Raw genomic sequence first — 23,611 nt, forward strand, 5'->3', positions numbered from 1 at the left:
GAACCTTCCCCTAATTCCCAACCCAAACCATCACTGACACAGCTTCATGCCGTTCCCTCGGGTCCTGCCACTGATCACCACAGAGATCAGCGTCCGCCCCTCCTCTTCCCTTCGCGAGGAAATTGCAGGTTGTGATAAGATCTCAGGGTTCTCAGTCTTCTCAGGGTCTCAGGCTAGCCTGTGCTTAACTGCAGGAGGGCTGGGTCCCATGACAGCTGGTCAGTCTGTGGCACAAGCGCCACGCGAACCCCCTGCCCAGTGCCACCATGTCGCTGGGGACTGCTGTGGCTGTGGCATGTGCATGAAGGGTGGCTGTGAAGCGCAGGCTGTCCAGCCTCTGCAGCCTGAAGTTCATAGCAATACACTTGGCAGGAATACTTCCATGAGTCTCCCACATATCAGCTGTGATTTCAATACTGACCGCAAGATCCAGACTTAAGTGTGCAATATCCTGTCAGCTCACCAAAGGTTATGAATTTGTATCACCTGCAACTCAGGAGCTAGTGTTTTTCTATTAACACTGCTTTGGCAGTTGGCTTTAATTTGTTTTGCGAAATGGGATGTAGCTGCTGTAAGGCAAGCACACCATGAGCTGGACAAACTCTGAGAGGATACTCTTTGCCATGCTGTTGGATTCGACAAAATCTCACTGCTGCTGTGCAGTGATGCATGGATTAAAATGCTCAAATCCCAGAGATATTACAGAATTCAAGTGGGGAGAATACCCACAGTTTATTTATTTCTTTATAGAAATCACTTTATTTGCAGTAAAAGAAAGCATTGGTATAAAATAGAGTTTCAAATTTGGCAGTCGTTTGCTTGCTGTGTCAGCAATATGTGTGAAAGAAAAGGCATGCTCCGTAACCTACATTTCAAAGGTCACAGTGCTACTGCTCCAGGCTTCTGAAAACCACAGTTGGAGCCAGCATCATGGTTGGTCTGAAGATTTGGTCTGTCTCTCTGGTTATACTCTACCATTTCTGTCAGAGATGTATCCCGTGTGGAATTTCAACACATGTTGAAATAGGTAAGACATGTTCAAAATGGATTTTGTTGTGTTTTGAATTTCTTGTGAAGTGAAGTAAGTTCAGATTCAGCAGGAAAGCAGAGGGAGGAAAAAATGTTAAAGTAGTAAGCAGTCTACATAATTTTAAAAAATGTGAATAACAGATAGGATAAATGAGCAGTTTGATTTTTGGAGTTTGAAATTTTACTGGTTTTGTAAGTAAAACGCTTGAGTTGACTTGTGTCGCATATTTTTCCGTCTCCTAAGACACGGGCATTATGTAACTGGAATGTTTTTGTCTGTGAGTCCTACGCAGACAGAGTTTGGTTTGGAGAAAGAAAAGGAATGCTTTAGGCAATTTGTGGGATTGTTATATTTAAATTAAAGAATAACACAAGTTCTTTGTGGTAACTCTCTTTTAAAATCACTTTGTATTAATTATGTTGTACCTGCACAAGTAGATAAAATTCTGTAATGTGTTTCTGTCTGTAACTAACAGCAGAAAAATTTTGTTCTGTGTCTCTTTCTGATAGGTTGCTCTCTGTAGCCAGAACAGCCTAGATGTTTAGAGAATGAAGGAGAGAACTGAGTGAACATCAAAATGGAGAAATATTTCTGTTTTGAATGTCTTGTTTGCCTGTGCTATTTTTAAAATCTGGTTTCTTCCGCAGTTTTGCGAGCACAAACACAAACAGTGTGAGGTTATTCTGAGTTACTCATAATAATTGACAGTTTATGTTGTTTGTTCTTCTGGTTTTGTTTCTAAATTCGTTGCTCTAACAGGTGGTAAAATGTAGGATGTTGCCTTTATTCAGGTAATTTTCTCAAGCTTTAAGTACTGAATACAATACATGCAACTTTGAACAATTTAAAGACTGGGATTGTTCATGGTGTTTGAGACTGGAGTGTGTTCCCTTACTGAGCGTTGTACCCATATCAGCATCCTGGGACAATTTGCTTTTTCTAACAATGTGTCAAGAAACCCATAATAATCTGTAGGAGAAGCCATGCTGCCCGAGGTTAGGCAAGTGCACACCACTCTGCAAGCTCAGGGCTCTAATTACCGAGTACAAGCTTCTGAGGACTTGAAATAACAGATTTGCCAGAATAGAATGAGTTTGAAAAAAAAAAAAATCTGCAAAGAGAAGCTTACAGATCTGTCCCAAAGCAGTGATTTTTTTTTTCTTTTCCTAATCAAGTTTTCTCTTGGCAGAAAACTTGTGTTTATATAATATAAAGATCATGGTTGCCTGAGGAGTTGTGAATACACTGAACTATTGGGTTATAGTTTACAATGAATTTTGTCCATGTGTCGGAAAATTACATTAAACTGTGATCAGCTATGATTCTGCTAAAATGAATACTCTTATTTTTGTTCACATAAAATTCTAGTATGATAAGATGAAAATATTTCCAAAATTCAAACACTGAGTACTCCAGGAAAACAAAAACAAGCAAGCAAACAAACAAAACCCAAAAATACATAAACAAACCAAAAAACTGAACAACAAACTATAGAAGGAGTTCCTCTTACTCAAAGCCAGCACCAAAGAAATCCTGGACACAGTTTTGAATGTACTTTTAAAATGGTGAAAAACTCTGCCTGTTCAGAATGTTGGTGGTGTTCAGTGTGCTTGGCAGAGCTGTGCTGTGTCCTACTTGCAGGGCCGTGCCTGGAGGCAGGTCCCAGTGGGGAAGCTCCTTGCCCTGAGGGTTCCTGTCACACTTATGAGGCTCTATGAGGCTGTGGAGATCTGGCATAAAATTCCTTGTGAAGCTGGAGTTGTAGAACCTGGGCCTACTTGAGTAGTGAGAGAAGTGCAGAGGAGGTGTGAGGCAGAAAAAGCAAACTGTCAAACTGAGGCTCTCCCACACTGGAAGCAGAGATGTGTGTAGAAATGTCTGAGCCTTAACATTTTAGAGTATTGCTTACTATTTTGTTGCTGTTTCTCTTCTGGTGCAAGGCTGGTCTTTAAGGTATCTTACTTGTATAAGGATGATTTAGATTATTGGGTAAAATTCAAAGTGAAAGATCATTCAAACCCCCAGTTTTGTCCAGATCTTATTCCAGTATAGTAATGAATTTTTTTGGATTTGGTAGGGGGAGTTTTTTGTTTCTTTGTTTTGTTGTTTGGTTCTTTGGGGCTTTTTTGTGATGTGATTTATTTGGTAAGGAACAAATCAATCTTTGAAAATAGTTTTAGAGGAAATGTTAAGTATTTTTAGAATAGTGTTGATAGATTATTCTTGGGATCTAATATTAATTAGGAGACCTCATTAATGAAAAGGAAGTAATTTCATTTCATTCACTTGTTATGCCAGCTAAATAAAGATTTTGGCAGTAAGAATATCTGCCAATTCAGTGAATAAGTAGTGTTATTTACCTTGCTTATTTACCTTTAGATTTTTGTTACTTTCCATGCATGTTAAAAATTAATCAAACCGTTAAACACCCACATAGATTCCCAACATACCTTTTTCACTGTTAAGGGCAACAATGAAGCTTGAGTGCAGCTAAAACTTTATGGTCTGTGCTTTACATGTGCTGTGTGTGGTCCTGTCAGTTCACTGCTGCAGCTCAGTTCTGGACATGGGGAGTTCATTTCTCTGTGATCAGCTTGGTTGCTCAGCTTGGCAGCTAGGGATTAGAGAGAGACTGAAGATGTGCCACAGAAAGAGCACTTCCTTATTAACTCCCTAGGTGAGAAAACACACCTAGGTGAGAAAGCACACCTTCTCACAGCTCTGTGAGAAATGGTGTTTCATGCACTTGGTGCTTGGCTTAGGTATGAAAATGTGTTGTCTTCTGGTTCTGCTACTGCTTCTACCAAAACGTGGGCATGCACCCAGTACCTGTAAATCAACACTTCAATATATTGTTTTTCAGCACACAGAGCTCTGGAATTTTTCACTAATCATGAAGGGAGTGTTAATTATAGAAAGGTAGGAAGTATCTTATTTCTCAATTTTGTACACCTTTCTTCTGAATGCTTTTCTTTCTGTCTTCTTGCCTGTCTTTATTATTCTCAGTAATGTGTGCATCAATATTGTGCCCAGACTGTATTTTTTACCTTTTTTTATTCAAAATCATTTGAATTATTCTGAATATTATTACAGAAATGTAGCAATTATACCAGTACATATATATATATATATATATATATATATATATATATATGTATATATATATATATATATACACTTTGTGTGGTTTCTTGCATGTTTTCCTATCTTCTTTAGTCATATTCTATGTGAGCAGTTGTATTACAAGAACCAGTAGAGTACTTTGGGAAAGCAGATTTAATAAACCTAAGGACAGCAAATGGCAGCAAGGTTTTGTGCGCTACATGGTATATTTTACCAAGATGCTAGTTGTATTTTGCTGGCTATTTGGAATGTATCTTTGATGTTGGCTGTAAAATGTGGTTTTGTGTTGTGCAATAGCATTCTGATTCCTTTCCCCCCCATCCTTTCCCCAGTTATTATTAAAGCACCAAGATGCTTTTCAGGCTGGAAGCATTTATCCTGATGCCTTTTATCCTCCAATCTGCAAACGTGGTAAGAGAAGCTTTATAAGTCCAATGCTATAACAATTACATTTTTATGTGGAAATCTTACAGGGTTTAGTGGGTTGAAAATGGTTACATTGTAAGAAATGAAGTGTGGACAAAAATGCTTTTCTGCAAAAACTATCCAGCATTTTTGTTAAAGCCTTTTTGTAGAAATTTACAATGAAAGAACACATTTGAAACTGTTTTAGAAAGTAACTCTTGGGCAAATTTAACGATTTAATGGGTAGGACAATTTAATAGAAGGATGTTGTTTGATCAAATTAGGTCAGATTACTAAGTACAGAGAGGACAAAATTATGGTTTTTTTATAAATCTTAGGGAAGACTTAAAGCTATTTCTGTGTTAAAAATTATTAGTTTCTATCAGATCAGTCAAAAAGAGGATAGGACAATCTAAAAGTCCCACAGCAACAAAATACTGTAGGACTTGCTGGGGGGTAGGTTGGCAAGTGTTAATAACATCCCAGTTTAAAACCTTTTTTTTTCCAGAGTGCAGTCTTTTGCCTTTTACTCTTCTTGTTGGAAATTAATGTCAGTCTTAATTTTGCTGCTTGCAGATCAAAAGACTGCAGTACAAAATTAGCACCCTCTTGCAATAGCTATGAAAAATATGTCTTGACTTGCAAGTGGTCCCCTGATTTTTCAGCTCTGGAAGGTCGGTTCTTGATCATAAGCAGCTTCTTCAGCAACATTAGGGCTATAAAAGAGCCAGCTAGGCCTTGCTGTAGGATATTTGCTACTGAAAGGGTAAATCTGGATAGTGAGCAGTTAGGAAATGGGATAAAGAGCCTGTCCTCCAGGTACAAGCTATTAGGGTGTTTAGGCAGATACCAGAGACAGGGCAGTGGTAAGTACTTTGTGTGAGGGTATCTGGCCTTACTGGCTTCAATATTGTTGAGGTATTAGTGCAAGTGTAAAGTATTGAAAGTAGCTTATTTTAGTGGGCCACACAAATTCCATGAAATTTGAGGGATAGTTAGGATCTTTGTTTGGTTTAGAGCCAAGTCACACAGCTGCACCCCAAGTTCTCTTTTTTTCAGACAGAGGTTGTTGATGCTGCCTGTTGGTTATGCCAGCTACAGGCTGCTTCATATCCTGATGTGCTCAGCTCACACCCAAATCACCTCTCTGTACTGGCATTTAATACTGGTTTTGTCTTCTGTCACTCATTGGGTCACTCATCTTGGTTTTCTGCCTGGCTCTGCCAACTTCTTGTCCCAAACTTCAGTCTTGCTTTCCTTTTTTTCATGACTGATATTCTCCTGGGATTTTTTTTCAGTTCCTACTTTAGCTCGCTCTATCTATCTATCTATCTATCTATCTATCTATCTATCTATCTATCTATCTATCTATCTATCTATCTAATCTATCTATCTATTCTATCTATCTATCTACCTATCTCATCTTTCCCTTCTAACCATTTTGACCTGTCTTATACCAGGTCAGAGCTTCTCTATCTGCAGTATCCAGTCGTCATTCCTTCACTGACCTTGGAGTCTGTCTTGCCTTGTTAGAATTGGACCACTTGTCCACAATTTCTTTAGTCAGTATGGAAGAAACAGATACCTCTTCAGGTAGCTGTTTTAACTGTGTGATAAGATCAAGAACAAAGCCATCCAGACTGCCTCTTTGGGCAGGAGACAAGCTTAGATGTAAAAGCCTACTCTGATTTTGCTAAGCAAGAACCATCCTTCTTTTATCTGGTTTAGCTGCACTGTAAAATGTCATGAGGCTAAAAGGTAAGTGAATTGCCCCACAAGGTCTTCTCTCTCAGTATTTAATCTCCCCTAACACTGTGCAGGTTCACATTGCTGTGTCAACAAACACACACTCTTCCTCCAAGAGTACTGATGGTCTGAACAATCTCCCACCTACCTTCCTCCCCCTTAGAGAATTTAACATGTGTGCTGCTCGATCTCTTTATGTCAACATCCCTTTGCACTCAGCTTTATATAGGTACACAGAAATTTTTAAGCAAGGTCACTGTTAGTTCCTACACAATCTTTCTGCCTAAATTCAGGTGAGAGTAGTAAATGCATCTTCTAAATGAAACCTATTTTTTCCTACTTTTCTCCCTTTTTCCCCTCCAACATTGACTGTGTCTTGGCTAGTTTGCCTTTCTGTTGAAAATGATTGTGGTGATAATGATGACATAGCCTGCCTCTGCCCTGTGGAAACTGATACCTGCCAGAAAACATGACATTTTGAGTTGGCTGCCATTCCCTACAGCTTTTCTGCCATACAAGTGGATGCATTAATTTAGTTAGCAGGTTCTCTGTCAGCTGTCTTTATCCTCTCTGCTTGGGAGGCAGCTTTTCATTGTACTGTACCCACCACAGGCACAGGGAAAAGGAGCAGGCACAAAATTTTCAGATGCTTCAAACCAAAATCATAGAAGGTAAATCTAGTATCTGTTTTGTTAGTATGAATCAGATAAAAGTAAGTCTATTTTGGCTCTTTTCATGAGCTGGAGTGCAAAATGTGTCATCTGACATGAAATTGAGCAAAAGTCTGTGGGGTTTTTAATGGAGAAAAACCCTTCCTTTTTCTTTTTTTCTATTTAATTTTTCCCCAAAGAATAAATCAAATACTGATATAATTTTATTGCAATAGGAATGTTCCATGATGTGTCTGAAGACACTCACTGGTCACCATTTCTCAAAGCAAGTATTGACTACATCAGAAGGAATTATCCTCAGCCTTGGGAAGAGGTAAGAAAGTTGATTAACTTTTGCTTGATTGACTTTGTTTTCAATTGTTTGCTTCACCTTCACTGGTTGTAATTTCATCATTTGTGAGGTATAGAAAACCCTACATTTTTATATTAAAGTCTCTCCTTATACAGTAACACTTGAAATCCTGTTTTAATCTTTACCATACAAAAAACCCTTACAGTTTCCATATAAAGTCTGTCAGTTATTTCCACTGTGGTCTGGTGCATACATTTCATAGGTCCAAACTTTTAAATATAATTGGTGGTGTTGCGTTCCTGTGAGATCTGGTTCAGAGTTTGCCATTTGAAAACCAGACATGTTTTAGATTTCTTACTTGTGAAACCTTGAACTTAGTCTGGATTTGCTCTTGTTAATGGTCTGTAAGCTATGTAGGAGGAAATGAAGAACAATTTGCCAAAAGTGAACGTGCTGAGGAATGTATTTCTCTCCTCTGTCTGCCTACACAACTACCATGGTGGCAGAGGGAGTTCAGTCCTTGGAAGTGGAAATGTTTATCCTTGGTCCAGAAAAACAGTTTGGTTCACATTTAATTGAAGTATGCAAATTACCCTCACATCAATCATGTAATTCTATGGCCTCGGACTGTATAAACTGCTTAAAGCTTCTCAAGTTACAAAAGCTGACCACAGCATCAAGCAATGAGCAGTCAGCACTTTGTTGTGGTTAACTCTTGGACTATAAAAGCTTCTTAGCTGTGTCCTTGTTTAACACATCTACAGAAAATGCTAACATTTTCTTAAAGACAGGAATCAAATTATTGACAAATGGATTGTTGTTGTGTAGGCTACAGAGAAGCTGGTGGCTTTCCTGTTTGGAATTGCTTCACATATGGTGGCAGATGTTAGCTGGCATAGCCTGGGCATCGACCAAGGATTTCTAAAGGCCATGGGAGAAGTAAGCCTGTATTACTTTATTTATTCATACAACTGGATTTATTGGAATGGATAGCTTTGCTTTGGACTGTGGTGGGGAGGTAAGAGAAAAGCTGGAGCCCTGTGTCAGGAAGATTTTTGGAGAAACACAATGTCACAAACTTCATAAGAGTGAAGCTGGTCAGGTTTGGGACCTGTAACCATTAGTGTTGTTGGAGGGTTTGTTTCTGCTCATATGAAAAGAAACAGGCAGTTCTCTTGTTTTTCTCTTTCTCCAGATTGATTTTCGTGGTTCATACTCAGAAGCTCACAGTGTTGGAGATTTTGGTAATGTTTCTGTTTGCCAATCATAGATCCTTGTATTGGAATAAGTCCTCTTCAAAACCATGGTGGTTGATTCTGTCTCTTGTCCTGTGCAATGCAGAAGTTAAGGATGGCATATGGACACTCTATTCTTGCCCTCCCCCATGGCTTGCAAAGCCCTGCTGTACCTGTCCTCAGGTTTCAGGAGATGTGATAAGGCATATGGACATTTGGATTAAAGCCAAAATGCAGACCAAAGGATGCTAAGATATGGATGGAGTCCCTACTGTGATTTTAAATTGTACATTATTCTCCAGAGGTATAAAATGTCCAGCATACTTTCGGGTGAACTATTTGTGTATTCTAAATATATAGCTGGAAGATCTGCCATATAAATGCATATAGAAGAGCCATACATACTTCATGCACACTGTTACCCATTACAGATACCTAACAGGTTTTTTTTCTTGAGCTGTGTAGGGTTTTTTTCATTCTTTCATCCTTAGGAGGAGATGTAGTGAGTCAGTCTGAGCTGGACTTCAGTTACCTGGCATCGAGTTGGTAAGATAATGAGATTGTCTTCTTTCATATTTAATGGGGTTTTTTGTATAATCATATCTAATATAATTACATATATCACATAATTGTCTATTAATCTGTTTTAAAAAATGCTTTCCTTTATTTTTCTTTCAAAAAAACCCCTTGCAACTCTTTTAAATGTTATGTGTTCAGTATTCCTCATATGCATATTTACTGTTCCCTGACATAAAAACTGGAAGGACACAAGAGAGTTTTATGTATAGGAACACAGCAAAAAAGATTAAATTATATTATCTTAACTTATCTATATTAACTTATTATCTTAAGTTATAAGTAGTTATATGTAAAATAACTACCGAAAACCTTTTGCTGGAATGTCCTAGCATCTAGTTAAATAACTCAGTTAAGTGACAACCACAGTGAGATATATTTAAACTTTGGGAAGTTGAGGATATTGAAGTCAGTTTTAAAAGCATAAAAATGAGCAGAAAACTTAAATATCCACTATTTTTTTTTCTCCCAGTTGCATGTGCAATCCTGATATTTGTAGATCTTCATGACCTTATGTAGTCTTTTGAAATTTGGAATGTTTTATAGGCTGTTGTTATTACAAGAACCACAATATTTTATCAGGTGATGTGAACCATCTGCTGTTGTAATACATTATTTTTGTTTTCAGGTATGTACCTGTCAAAGACTTAGCTGCTATCTATAAGGAATTTTATGGAAAAGAGATCATAACTGAAAGCACAATTGCTGAATGTACTTATTTGCTGTTTTTTGAACTGTAAGTTGAATATCTCTGCCTGAGTTTTGTAAGTGAAACATGTATAGGAGAAATATGATAATCATATTTGAAACACCTTATGCATTGATGTCAGCAATGAAGAATCCCTCCTAGACCCCAAAATCACTGAACATCTGAATTTTTTAATGACTAGGATTCAAATTTGGGCTACATAATGACTGGTAAATTACTACACCACAGATGGTAAACCTTGGCTATTTAATGCATTTTGCATTTAATGTATTTATGCCCATTTATTTGAGAGCAGCTGTGTCTTCAAGTACTGTTGCACTGTGGTGAGTTAGCAGTATAATTATCATGCACTGAAGGAGTCTGTAGATACATACCTTATCTACATTCTGTGTAGATCCCTTCAAGTCCAAGAATAATTCATAAAAGACTTTGGATATGTGGTAGTGTCTGCTTTTGAATATCCTGAACAGCTTAACTGTATCTTGTATTTCAGTTAATTACCAATAGTCACACAACATCTACAAAAACTGTGAATCCTTCAAAATTCGGGGCAATAAAGTTTTTATTAATTTACATTACAACTTTAAAAATATATAAACAATCAACATGGAAATGTAATGACTTGCATAGTATTTACCATATAGGACTTTTGAAAATAACTATTTAAACTAATTAAATATTAAATTAAGCAAGTTTTATTTCTCATTTTTTTCAGGCATGGAGAAAGGCTTCTTGTTGGCAAGGTTGGTTTTCTGTTTTTTTTATAAAAATGAGCATGGAGACGATGTGATCCATCTTACTGAGTATGTTACTTGTCCCTTAGCTTTTTCCAACATTTGCTAGTAAATCTCCATTTCTGGTGGACAAGTTCCACGAATATTTCCTTGGGGGAGTGGATGACATGGCATTCTGGACCAACAACATTTTTGAGCTGACGAGCCACATGCTAGAGAATGGAAGCAGGTATGGTGTGTGTCCTTAACTATGAAATGTAGTAGTCAAGTGCTGACACCCACTTAATTGTTCTTCTGAAGAGTGGATCTTTGCTGGAATAGGTGCTGAGCTTTAGATTTTCACTTGGACAAGGGAATTTCCATGTCTGCCTTTTGCCTGGGTGCGCAGGATTACACAGGCCTTGCATTTGTATTTTTTATATGTTTGTGCTTCTTTTCCCTAGTGTGCCTCTGGCATGCCCAGGTGATACTCACCAGGAAAAATTTGTGGCATTCTTTAAGGCATACTCAAGTATTTGCTTAAATATTGCATACCCATGCCCTAGCTGGACTGACAATCTGAGTCTGCACCTTTTGGCTGCTGCCATCACTCAGCAAAGATGTCTCTTTTGAGGAGAGGCCAGATATTACCTTCAGACTCTGAAGGCAAATAGGATTAGAAAGAATAGGAGTATATATTCTAGTCTTTAAGGTCAGGCTTATTCTCACAATTTCATATTGTTGTAGAAGTTTAAACTTGAACAGCTCTATAACAAATATAACCTTTCTTCATTAGAAGACCAACAGTGGCAATTAACCCATCCATTTATATGGAAAATAGCACTGTTGCTATTTTGGGAAATTATGCTTGAAATACAGAATGGCACAATCTGTTATATTCTTTGTAACACTTTGATGAAAAGTGCTTTAGATTCATATGAGTGCATTTTGCAATAAGTTTCCTTCAAGAGCTCTATAAAGACGTGATATTCATACAGAATCGAATCAAGGTCATCAAATAAACATCATGGGATTTCTAAGGTTATGATGATGCTCTGATTTTGATTTTCTTGAGAAAACTGATGACTTCTGACAGAGGAATCAGTAAGTATAAAAGTTGTATTTTTAGTTTCATTTCCATTGTGGTAAAATCTTTAAAGTGCATTCTCTGTATTCTTCTTTAGTGACTGCTACCTGCCTGAGAACCCTCTGTTCATAAACTGCACAAAGGAGCACAAGGACAGCCACATGTGAGTATAGCTCTGATGGTTTAAAGCTTCAGTGATGAGAGGAGAGTCTTCTGCTAGTGTGGACAGTGAGCTTCTGAAAATTAGAGATATTTTGGGTAATCTTTTTGTGTATGAATTTGAGATTCTCTTAGCATGAGTAAGTTTTGTATAAAGGAACTGGGCAGAATCTAAGAGCAGCTTTTACCTTGAGTCTTTATTTCAGTTATATTAATTCTTATCACTGCCTTCTTTATTTTAGCAGAAACAAACAATCAAAACATGAACATCACAAGAATACAAATTCTTTGCTTTCAGAAACACTTGAGAAGAATATAAACTACACTGAGAGAGGAGTTCAGTTTGACATACAGCCTTGGGCAACAGTAAGTGAGAAGTAACAGATGTGTCAGGTAAAAGTCATCTCTATATAATATTGTTTTTGTTTCTGTCTGAAATGCTGCGTGAAGGAGCAGGGTCTCTGGGTGGTCTTTGACTTCATGGACATTCCAGTACCATTGCTAATGTATATGTATACATCATAAATACTCAGTTTTAAAACTTTGCTCATTGTATAGTGAAGTTAGAACACATCCTGCAATGCCAAAAATTACAAAATATATATTTAGTATTTACATTTTACAGACATATTATGGCTTTTTTGGGTTAAGAACTCCCAGCAAAGCCTGGCAGTGAATGATTAGTAGTGCTCCCTTTAAAGCATACAGATTTTTGTCTTTCTAAAATGGTGCTTTGATCTGAGTCAGACTCCTCTTAAATCCGTGTGGTGATTTCCATTGTTGGTGACTTGATTTTTGAGGTGTCCCAAAACATTCTGGAGTTTCAGCTTCTGGAGTTTTAACCACTGCTGTGTCCCTTTATTATTTTTATTTCAGAAATCCCTCCACTTGATAAACCATGCTTTTAAAACCAATGTCTGGAGAGCATTAGGAGCTACACATCAGAAATCTTCTAAGCACATCTCCAAGCCAGCAGCTTCATATTTTCTGACTTCACCCTATGCTAGGCTTGGATGGTTGGTAATTTTTTTCATCCCACTTTCCTCTTAATTTCTGAAAATTTTGAGTATCTACCAAAATGTTGTTGTTGGTCCTTTGGATACTCTTCTAAGGTGACAGTGCAAATCAATTAGTGATACAAATTTGAGGAAATGTCTTATATTGTATGAACAGCAAATTAACATATAAGATTTTTCTTTCAGGTGTTGATCAAGCTCCAAAAGGAGGGAACCAACATTAATACTACCATTGTCTCTAGTTCTGAACAGTAAAAAATTGTTGCTACCCTTTTTTGGTTGTTGAATGATGTTTGTGCAAAATTAATCATCTGTCATGAGTTGATGACTGATGATGTCTAGCGAGACTTCTTGGAAATACTCTAGACTAGTAGGAGTTCAAAGATAGATTCAGGACAGAGAGAGGCATATTCTCTCTCCTTGCCAATGAGGTTCTTCCTTGACCTGCAACAAGGAAGAGTAATAAAACAAATTTGCATTGCTGCTTATTTAACTTCCCTTATGCTGTCTCAAAATTTGGATTTAATTCTTGAGTTTACTTCACACTGGCTAAATTAATAGTAATTAGTTCTTTCCATGCTCCCTCTCTAAACTCCAGCATGTTACTGAGATCTGGGATCCTTTTGCTTATCTCCTGTTAAGTCCATTGATTAAATCAGATGTTCAGTTTAAAAGATACTTAATTTCTTTTGGGTTTTTTGTTTTTATTTTTGTTTTTTTTTTTTTGTATTCTTTGTCATATGCAAACAGCCCTTTTTTATGCTTCTTTCTCTGATTGCTCTCAGGTGCCTAATGGCAGTAAAAAGCATTTCCTGCACATCTCAGATGCATTGATGGAAGATGATTCTTCTGATTTCACTTAATTCAAAAAAACATAACCAAATATATAATATTTAAAATGCTGTATAGGTCTTTACAAAACAATATGGGGAAACATAAGTTCTGGTTTATCTGAATTACGGGGTTTTTTTCCACTGATGTTGAGGTAGTTTGGAAACTAATGCTGATTTTGTTGACTCCCTTGCTGTACAGGGCACTGATCTCAGCTGACCTAAACCAGGATGGATATGAAGATCTGGTGGCTGGAGCACCAGGGTACAGCACCATGGGCCGAGTTCAGATAGGAAGGGTGTATGTGGTCTATGGCAACCAGTCAGGTTTGCCACCAGGGGACATGGATCTGGATGGGAAAGCTGACCAAGTACTACAGGGTCATCAGGTAAGGGGTCAAGGCAAAAATTTGTCACTTAATTTTTTTTTTGCCTTAAAATTGGTGAGTTTTGAATGAGCAATAGTATCATTAATGTGTATGAGTATTATTTCTGAAACGCTCCTCCTGATGTCATATGATGTCATATGCTTTTCAAGGAAAATAATCATTATTAAAGTCCCAGGAACATTTGAAATTATGGTGATCTGTAGGTTCACTTCCATTACTGTACCAGATAAGTGAGTATTAGACCATAGTGTAATACCAAAGGGCACCAAAGTGCCCTTAAATAAAACTCCGGTTGTGTCTCTGTAAGTCACAGTATAGCTAATTCTGGTGCCTGCATTTAAGAAAATATTGTGTTTCCTGTCCTTTTAAAATTATTAATTTAATAAGTTTTAATTCATTTGAGTCTACATTTCTTCATTAATTGATAACTTCTCCCCAGATAATTTTGTCTGTAGTAAGAGTATTGAAAAAAAAAAGAGAAAACTCTTAGACATGATGATGGTTGGTTTGTAACCAAGGAGTAAGGGCAAATGACCCTTTTGGGTGTTAAATATGATGGTCTGTAGAAAATAATTTTATTCATAAAGAAGATAATATGGAGAAATGAGATACATTTCTATTTGTTTCTGTGGTTATAAACTGTGGAGTAACAGCTTCTGTCTTCTTACAGAGTGTTTTAGTGGTTCCCAGTCATAATGCTATTAAAAAGAAATACCATAAACTTGACATCAATGGTGCACTGGACTCAGGAGATGAAATAGCAAAGCAGCACCATATTATATTCAGTTGTCCTTAATTTTAACACAGTTGACTTTGAATTAAATATGTTGTCATGGGGGTTATTACGTAGAAGAAAAAGAATTGTTGGGATAGACTTTTGTCATCTGTTGCCAGTTATTCCCTGTGCAAATGTACATTTGGTTTTCATGGTTTTGACTGGAAAACATGAGAGTAATCCCTTTTCTTTTAGCCTTCAGGAAGATTTGGTTCTGCCTTGGCAGTCCTGGACTTCAATGAGGATGGAGTGCCAGATCTGGCAATTGGAGCACCTTCTGTGGGATCTCAGTTTCTTACCTACAAAGTAAGCTACAAACATGGGTTTGTTTTGGTTTTTTTTAATTCTCCAAACTGAATTTTTTTATTTATACATAATTTTTAAATATTGACATGAAAAAGAGAATTTCTGTTGTGGCTCAAGGTGACACTGTAATTTAAACAGGAGTTTATAACCTTTGTGGGTACTTTGACTACAGCAATGACACCTACCTGTAGTTCTCTTTGAGTGGCCTTTGTGCACATTAGAAATCCAAACCAGATTGCAATTTTGCAGCACTGACATGCTGGAAATGTAAGGAGCCATTAATGAAATACAAACATACCCTTTTTGTTCAGGAACGGAGAGTCTGGAATGGACCTCATAGGTCAATGAATTTTGTCATATGCTTTCACAAAGCCAACAAATTATATCTAAAATGTGATATGAACGCAGACACTCTTGCCAAATAATCAAGTTACAGAGGCTTTATGACTTGCAGCTTATGAGATAAGCCTGTGTAATGGTCCCTGAATATTTTTAGGCCATGCAAAGTGAGAGGCAAAATGTTTTGATTTAGACTATATCCACTAAGCTTAAAGCTCTTCAGAATTTTAGATTCTAATTTCGCTGTCTAAATAAGAATTTAAGTTGCTTTTATTTAGACTCACCACTTGGAAAATTGTGTACATCTGTTGTGCCATTGCATTACATAATAATTGTCAAAATTTGAGCCATCTGAACATGTGTATTATGAGTATAAATACACTGTACTGCCCTTGTTCCTTACACAGAATATGATGAACATGTACTTCTCTGCTTTGTTGCTTGGTTACAGCAGTACCCATTACCCATGGATATTCTTAGGCTTGGGGTGGGAAAGAAAGTATTATGGGAAAGCTCTGAGAGGGAAAGTGAAGTAGTATGAACAGCCCTTGCAGAACTGTTCCACTCCTTGTGATTGACCTTGCATTTCATACTTGATACTGACATGCAGCTGCTCTCATGCCTTATTTTCTTTTTCTGCTGTTCAGGGTGCTGTGTATGTCTACTTTGGAACGGAGAGAAGAGGCTTGGCACCTCAGCCAAACGTTACCATAACGTGTCAGGTATATTGATAATGTAATGTCCTGTTTATACTACCCTGTTAGCCAGGCTAACACAGGGCTACACAGGCAGGAGGTGAGATAAAGGGGAAAAGGGCTTATGGGTTTAAAAAAGGAATGTTAAAATTCAACTTATCATTGCAAGGAAATATAGACTGATGGGTATGGAGCAAGCAGGTACTTGGTTGGATTGGCAGTATTTGGGAAAGACATTTATACCCCAGTGCAGGAAGGCAGCAAGATGACTAGAAAGGTGCATTAGCTCTCAAAACCAAAAAAAGCCACCAAAAAACCCTGGCCCAAACTAAACAAAAAACCTCAGAAAACAAAATTGAAGCCAAGGAGTGGGAGGGTAATTTGGTCAAAAACAAATTTAGGTCTTTAGAAAAAAGTTGCTCTATTTTGCTACAGAATTGATGGTTTCAGATCTATTTCAGGCTTAAACTAACTGTTTATTGCAGTATTCCTACTGTAATCTTGGTTGGTCCCTCCTGGCAGCTGATGTTGATGGGAATGGAAATGCTGATCTGGTTGTGGGCTCTCCATATGCTCCCGGTGGTGGAAAGCAGAAAGGATTTGTGGTTGCATTTTACTCTCATTTCAACAGGAGCCACCAAGGTAATATTTGTTGAGTAAATTAACCCTTCCATAGTTTATATGACTGATTGATTGTTCCTTATTAATCAAGCCATAATACAGGTTTGAAGTGATCTCAGAGGGTGTCCCTTCTACTGAAGCTGTGAAGCCAGACCAAATTGCTCAGGGCTTTGTCCAGCTGCATCTTAAAACCTCCAGTGGTAGAAATTGCAGAGACACTCCGGGCAGTTCTACTTCTTAGCAGTCCTCATAGGGGAAAAATCCAAACCTCTTGTTACAGCCAATATGAAGCTTTCTTGTTTCAGTTTATGTTTGTTGTCTATTGTCCTCCCACCTTGCATAGTGATCTTACAGGCATAGAAAGCATGGAACACCCCTACTAAACTTGCTCCAGTTTTTCAACATCTTTCCTGTTATGGAAGGACGTATTATAGGCGTGATCTAGGGAACAATCACTTCTCTCAGTCTCTTTGCCATGCTCCTGCTTACATAGTCTGAGGCACTGTTGGCTGTCTGGTGTCAGAGCCTCACACTCAATCCCTGCCCACCAGGATCTCCAGGGCCTTTTCCACATGGCAGCTCCTCAGCCAGTATGTCCCCAGCTGTATCAGGCTTTGCATTTGTCCTCCCCCAATTTTGTGAGGTTGCTGTCAGCCTGTTACTCCAGCCTGCCTGAGTGCCTCTAAATGAGACCACCCCCTGCAATCTCCTGTTATCTGCCAGCTTCAAAAAAGGGCATCATGTTGCCTTGTCTAAATATTTTATAATAAAGTGACCAACAGGATGAGTCAAAAAATGTATCCCTGAAGGCACTCCACTTGTTGCAGGCATTCAGAGAACAACACATGTTTGTTGTTATGTTGCTAGAGATCTGCTCTTGTCAGAGGGGTAATCTCTACCAAGTTTTTCCCATCTGGTTTTCTGTCCATCTGGACTGCAATGTCCCAGTTTGGAAGTAAAAACAAATGTGGGAAACTTTGTTGGGAACTTTACTAAAGCAATGGATTCAACCATCCATTGTGAGTCCAGGGTAGGCTCACTGTTCTCTCTTGGAAAATTGCAAATAAACCTCTACAAATGAATATTTATCATTCATCTTCATGTGGCTAAAGAGGAATGCTACAAGTGAATACAGTTAATGGCGACAGATGATGATTTTTGCAGCTTGTTCTAATAAATGTAAAATTAGAAACCACAAGAACATGGGTTTGAAAACACTGCTGACAATTTTGTAAAACCAAAGCACAGAATTACTTATTTAAATTATAGCCAGAATGCTCCCACCCAGCACCCTTGAAGAATTGCAAGTTCTGACAAACAGTAAGTAGTTTAGGGCAGTCTTGAGTGGTAGCTTTCATGTACTATTGGAAGGATTGAGAAACAGGCTGTGTCAAAGGAAAGCTTTCACCAGCCAGTAGAGCTGCATGGTGAGCAAGCAAAGTCAACAACTACTGATGCCATGTCATGAACAGTGTAACTTTGCACAGAGAAACTTGTTGTCACAGGATGAATCAGTGGAGGATTGCAAATTGGTTTTTCAATGTCAGGGCACACCAAGAATTAACTCATATTTTTTTCTGGTCTCTCAGGACTTCTCTCAGTACAGGATGCCAACTGGATGGTGCAGGGGGAAGAAAACTATGCTTGGTTTGGATTTTCACTTGCTAGCTGCCAGCTGGAGAACATGACATTACTGCTGATTGGTAGCCCTACATGGAAGACTTGTTCTAGGTGTGTTGCATGTGACAGCTTGCCGCCTTCTCCACTCTGCTCTTCTTCTGCAAGGGTTAAGATTTACAATAGATTAGACTTCTAGCTTTTTTAGGAACTTTCCTTTTTGTTCTGCTTAGAATATTTTTATTAAATTAATAGTTTTATGTCTTCACCCTTCTTTATGAAGACAAGGATTTTTAGACCCTCTAGAGCAGGTCTTTGTTATTTAAAGACACCTAAGAATTTCTTGGGTTTCCCTGAGAAAGGAGGAGAGGGATCACAAAAATGCTGATGGGTAAATGTGCCTTAAATAACCATATGGATAGCTCTTGCTTTGAGATAGCATTTTTAAAAGCAAATTAAACATGAAAATGTTTTGGATGATAAACAAGTGGATAGACAGACCAAATCTCTGCTCGAAGCATTGTGTAATTAGTTAGAACAAGTATGGGAATTACTAAAGTAGATTTCTGGAATTTGTCAGGCATTGTTATTCCAAAGTAAAAGGGGAGAATGTGTACAATATTATGTTGCTAGATACAAATTTATTTTGCATTGTAATTGAAGCTGCAATCCCCTCTTGCTGGATGTCAGACAGAGTGTTGGGAAGGTGTACGGGTATAACCCACCAAGTACAGAGCCCTGGTTTGAGATCACTGGAGACAAGGTAGGGCTGCTTCTTTACTATGGGAATAATTTGTGAATATTTGTGAATAACTTGAAGTGTAGAAATGTAGAAATTACATAGATGTTTTAAAAATCTAACAGGAGATGGGCAGAATGGGTTTGTCTCTGGCCAGTGGTGTGCTGTCTGTGGCGGGGAACACAAGGAAAGTTTTGGTGGTGGGTGCACCTACTGCAGGTATGTCCTGAAAATTGGAGACCATTTCTGCTTTAGGATGTTTGTTTCTGCATGACTTGAGAAGAGATAAAATGTTTAAGGGAAAAAGGACCTTTAAATTTCCATGTAGTTAAAAAAAAAAAAAAAAAGAAATCACTGTAATCACCTCTATATGCCTTATATGTAGAGTCCTCTTTACTGTGCCTCAACTTCAGTGGGTCTTCTTCTTTCCTTAAAATGGGCTTAAAAGCATTACCACTTTGCATTATTTATGTAACAGTGATTTTCTAGTAGATTGCATATTTATTGGAATTGAAACATCACAGTATTTTGTCCTCACTGTGGCAGTAGACAGCAAGGAATTGAGGACATCAAACTGCAGAAGTCTAACTGGAATGCATTTCTCCCCTGGTACTATGACTCAAAGAATTTTTTCCCTATCCTAATTAGTGTTAATCCCATATAATTGTTGATGTCATTTGATACATTATATTAATTTTGTCCATTTTATGTAATGCCAGTATTACCTATAATTTTAAGTATTAAACCTGAGTTCCTATGTCTGATGCTCAACATCTGGTTTTTGGTTGTTTGTTTTTTTTCCAGACAGCCTGTCTAGGATTTTATTTATGTCCTCAGTGCTGCATCAAGCTGGACTGGCTCTGGTTTATGATCTGTCAAACAGCACCAAGCCTTCTCTGCTCAGCACATTCAGTGGGGACAGGAGGTTTTCTCGTTTCGGAGGAGACATATACCTAAGTGATCTGGATAGTGACGGACTAGGTAAAACTTGATGAGTCTAGACCAGAAGTGAAGTGTTTGACTTTTGGCAACAGGAAAATTGGCCACCTACATATTCATACAAGTGCTAAACACAGCTCAGTTGAATTGTACTAGTATTCCATTGTGCCTTACAGGGAGGCCTCTCTAAAATCCCAAGCAACTCAATCAGAAATTGAAACATTTTAGTTGCCATCATTAATAGAAATTTTATCTAGAGGCATGTACATACCAGCTCTTCTGTGTTTTGGTCTACCATTAATTCGCTTCTGCTGTGTTATATCCTCTTTGTAATACGTGCAGATGAAATGATTGTGGCATCCCCACTGCGAACTAGTGGCGTCACCTCAGTCCTGGCTGGTGGGGCTGCTGGCCGTGTTTATATTTTCAGTGGCAGACAGGCATCCTCAGGGAATGTGACAGGCCACTGCACATCATGGACATCTCCTTGTCCTGACGACTGGGTAAGAATACATGAAAATGAATTCTGGACATAAGTTTAGAATGACAACTAATTAATTACATCCAGTACCAATACCAAGTGTGTTCTGCCTTCGTTCCAGAAAACAAAAGTTTTTCTCAGGCTTCTGAATCTGTGCAAAACTCTCAGGCTCCTCCTGTTTGTTCCTAAATTACTTTGCTGTTTAGGAGCCAGGGTTATCATACTGGTCTCCTACTCTCTTTCAATGACTTTTTATTTCCTCTTCTCTTTTCTTCTATAGGCGCAGTATGTCCTGACTTCTCCTGAGGTAAGTAGCCAGAAACAAATTACTGAGAGAAACTAAAAAGTCCTGCTTAAAAAAACCTGCAGCATTATAACCAGCAATGTTATTTTACAGGAACTATCAAGATTTGGGAGTTCCGTTACCACTGTGAAATCTGAAAGAAAGGTGAGAAAAATTACATGGTTGGAGGTTTCATATCATCCTTCTACCTCACTTGCATATACTAGCTAACACCTCGCTTGTATTTTACACATTTTCAAGTCTTAAGTTCTTTACATAGTTACTCTCTGGACCAATAATTAAACACATTTTATAGATTGATGAGCTATGGAATGCTACAATTTTGGCACCTAAACTAAAAAATCTGAATCGCTTTAAAGCAGCCTGAATTCTAAACTGCTTAGGAGTATGCTGAAAGGTTCCATGGGAAATGCAGCATAGATGCCTCCCAGCTTCATGCCAACCTGTATGCAAAGTGGATGCTCAGCTGTGGAGCAAACCAGGTCCTCAAAACCATCCCTCTGATTTAGTTTTTACAGGCTTGCTGTCCTGGCTATCACCTGCAGTGAATGCTGTTCATATGTCCTGTGTTTCTAAGCACAGAGGTCCAGTTCCTACCTGACTGGTTTAGGATGTGTTTGTGTGCCTGTTTCTCTTTGCTTCTCTCAGATGCCCATTTTTTTACCAAACCCACATTGCTACATTTGTATGATGCACTAAGGAGCCTTTTTTTTTAGCTGGTAGGTTACTTAGTGCTTGTTTGGCTGAGTTCCAATGTTCTGCTCACTCTAACATCACCTCCATGAGGACTGGGGTTCTCTGTGTGAATACAGAGGAAGCCTCAGTACCAGGCTGAGGAGATCTTCAACAAATGGTGTTTGACTTCTTGTGTTAAAACATGAAATGGAGAAACACCTGGAAATTCTTCTCAGCTAGATTAGGGTGCATAATCCAACACCTGAAACACAGGCACTGCTAAATGCAAGTGAGGCCATTCTCCAAGCAGTTGCTTTCTGTTGCTATAGCACCATCTAGTCCACACTCCCCCTTCATCCCTATTGATCTTAGCCCTGAGAAGCAGTTAATATGGGCAAGAGACTCATTTCATTTGGTTCCAGCTTGCTCCAGTTCCCCAAATAAAATAGTCTGGTTTGCCAAACTGTATTCTTAACTGCTACTCCAATGAGGTGGGCTGCTCTCTCATTTCCCATCACATTTCTATATGACACTAACAAGATGGTCATAATCCACGAGGGAAGCTTAAGGCAGCCATGCACCTGCAGTTGCATTTGCTAACCTTTGCTCTTTATCCCTGCAGAAAGAAGTTGTAGTGGCAGCAGAGAGAAGTTCTGCGAAAGCTCGACTTGGTGGAAGGCTTTTTGTCTACTCACTCTAGAAGTTTACAGCAGCCTTAAAGACCAGGGCACACCTGGTCTTGTAGTGATGAACCTCTGTAGTATTTGTGCTACTTTCCTGAGCCCACACAAACCAACATACTGTGTCAGCAAGCTTTTGCTGAATTGTGGTGGGCAGCAGCATCGCTTATCTAGAACAAGCAAGCCGGTCTGAAAAGCTTTGAGAGGTTGAAAGGAGCAAGCAGCTGCATTTTTGGTAGTAGTATTTGGCTGTATAAGGAATGTTCAGTGGCCACCTTTACTGACCAGATTTGAGTATCTTCTTGACAAAACTGGGAAACTGCAGCACAGCATTTACAATTCTTACATACTGTGATAAGGATTCTAAGTTATGGAAAGTTACTGACAAAATAATAAGCATGCAGCAGGGGCAGCTTTAAGACTGACAGAAAGGTGGGTGCTGATTAACAGGACTGTCTCTCTCTCTCTTCTCTCTCTCAAGTCTTGAGGCGTGCATTGAGGGTGTAGTGCAGCTCAGATCTCCCAGGAAAAAAAGAACAAGCAAGACTGGTAAAGTTTGAGGAAATGCATTTGGCTAGTTACTCTTGACATCCTTTCTGCTTTTGTGTAAAATTCCATGACCATGGTAACACAGAGTTGTTAATGGCTTTTATTGTTAACAGTATTGTCTTTAACTAATTAACACTAATTTTGTACGATGCAGGTTTAACAGTGCGCATCAATTCTCTATTAAACAACTTGAGCAGCAGAATGTGTTGATACTGTTATTACCAATGCTAGTCTGTAGACACATATGTGTGTTTTCTCTCTCTTGCCTCCTTCACAAAGGCAAGGCATTATTTTTATTTTAAATAAAATTACACAGAATTCTAAAGGTCATACTCCAAAATTAGACCTCTCAACTTACCTTCCTAGGAATTGTCTCTCAAGGATGTTGTTCTAAACACATCAAAAAAGGCAAGATGAACAGTAGCTTGATTTACAATGCATTCTGGTATCTATTTTGAGGACTTGCCCAAATAGCAGAACACTTTAAAAAAGAAGTTAAATCTGAACTTTGTGAAAGAAGTGATTGGCTACAACTGGGATTGCAGTACTTATGTTACAAATCTGTTAACCGTGCTATGAGGCAAAACAAGCAGTGTGCTTTTAAGAGCAGAATATTTCTCTTCAAATCAAAATTGACAAAATCAGTTCTGTAGCAATTTCATTCTGAGCATACAATCTCCACTGGCTTTTTGCTATGTATGACCTCCACGTAATTTTATTGCACTTGACTGCATTTTGATTACTTGAATTGTAAGAAAAACTTTAAACATTTGCATATGTCTACAGATAAAAGGCAGTCCTGTAGAAGACATGTCTTTTGCTCTACATTTTTTATTGTACTTTGAGTCAGTTATGTACAGGTAAAGAGTCAAAAGGAGTTCACAGAAGCCTCCCTGCAAAAAAGCTTATG

The 23,611-nt window shown here is 38.2% G+C and overlaps 1 protein-coding gene across 3 annotated transcripts; it reads left to right on the forward strand.

Annotated features, from left to right (window-relative positions):
* The first annotated feature begins 858 nt into the window (after positions 1-858).
* On the forward strand, positions 859-22,903 carry GPLD1 (glycosylphosphatidylinositol specific phospholipase D1). 3 transcript variants are annotated; one of them, XM_063159658.1, is made up of 25 exons: positions 859-1,027; positions 3,894-3,949; positions 4,486-4,564; positions 7,191-7,288; positions 8,096-8,206; positions 8,463-8,511; positions 8,994-9,048; positions 9,707-9,814; positions 10,503-10,530; positions 10,611-10,750; positions 11,685-11,750; positions 11,992-12,112; positions 12,623-12,762; positions 13,795-13,981; positions 14,952-15,062; positions 16,049-16,123; positions 16,582-16,738; positions 18,307-18,448; positions 18,998-19,097; positions 19,199-19,292; positions 19,878-20,054; positions 20,355-20,515; positions 20,774-20,800; positions 20,891-20,941; positions 22,095-22,903. In XM_063159658.1, exons 1-25 carry the CDS (start codon positions 931-933, stop codon positions 22,170-22,172), a joined length of 2,508 nt encoding a protein of 835 aa, XP_063015728.1. In that variant the 5' UTR covers positions 859-930; the 3' UTR covers positions 22,173-22,903. The 3 variants fall into 3 exon arrangements, with proteins under 3 accessions (XP_063015728.1, XP_063015737.1, XP_063015721.1); XM_063159651.1 differs by having other exon boundaries at positions 861-1,027; positions 11,989-12,112; XM_063159667.1 differs by lacking the exon at positions 9,707-9,814 and having other exon boundaries at positions 860-1,027; positions 11,989-12,112.
* The last annotated feature ends 708 nt before the right edge of the window (positions 22,904-23,611 follow it).

This window comes from Melospiza melodia, chromosome 1 (genome assembly GCF_035770615.1).
Source record: "Melospiza melodia melodia isolate bMelMel2 chromosome 1, bMelMel2.pri, whole genome shotgun sequence".
In the NCBI taxonomy this organism is placed as follows: Eukaryota; Metazoa; Chordata; class Aves; order Passeriformes; family Passerellidae; genus Melospiza; species Melospiza melodia.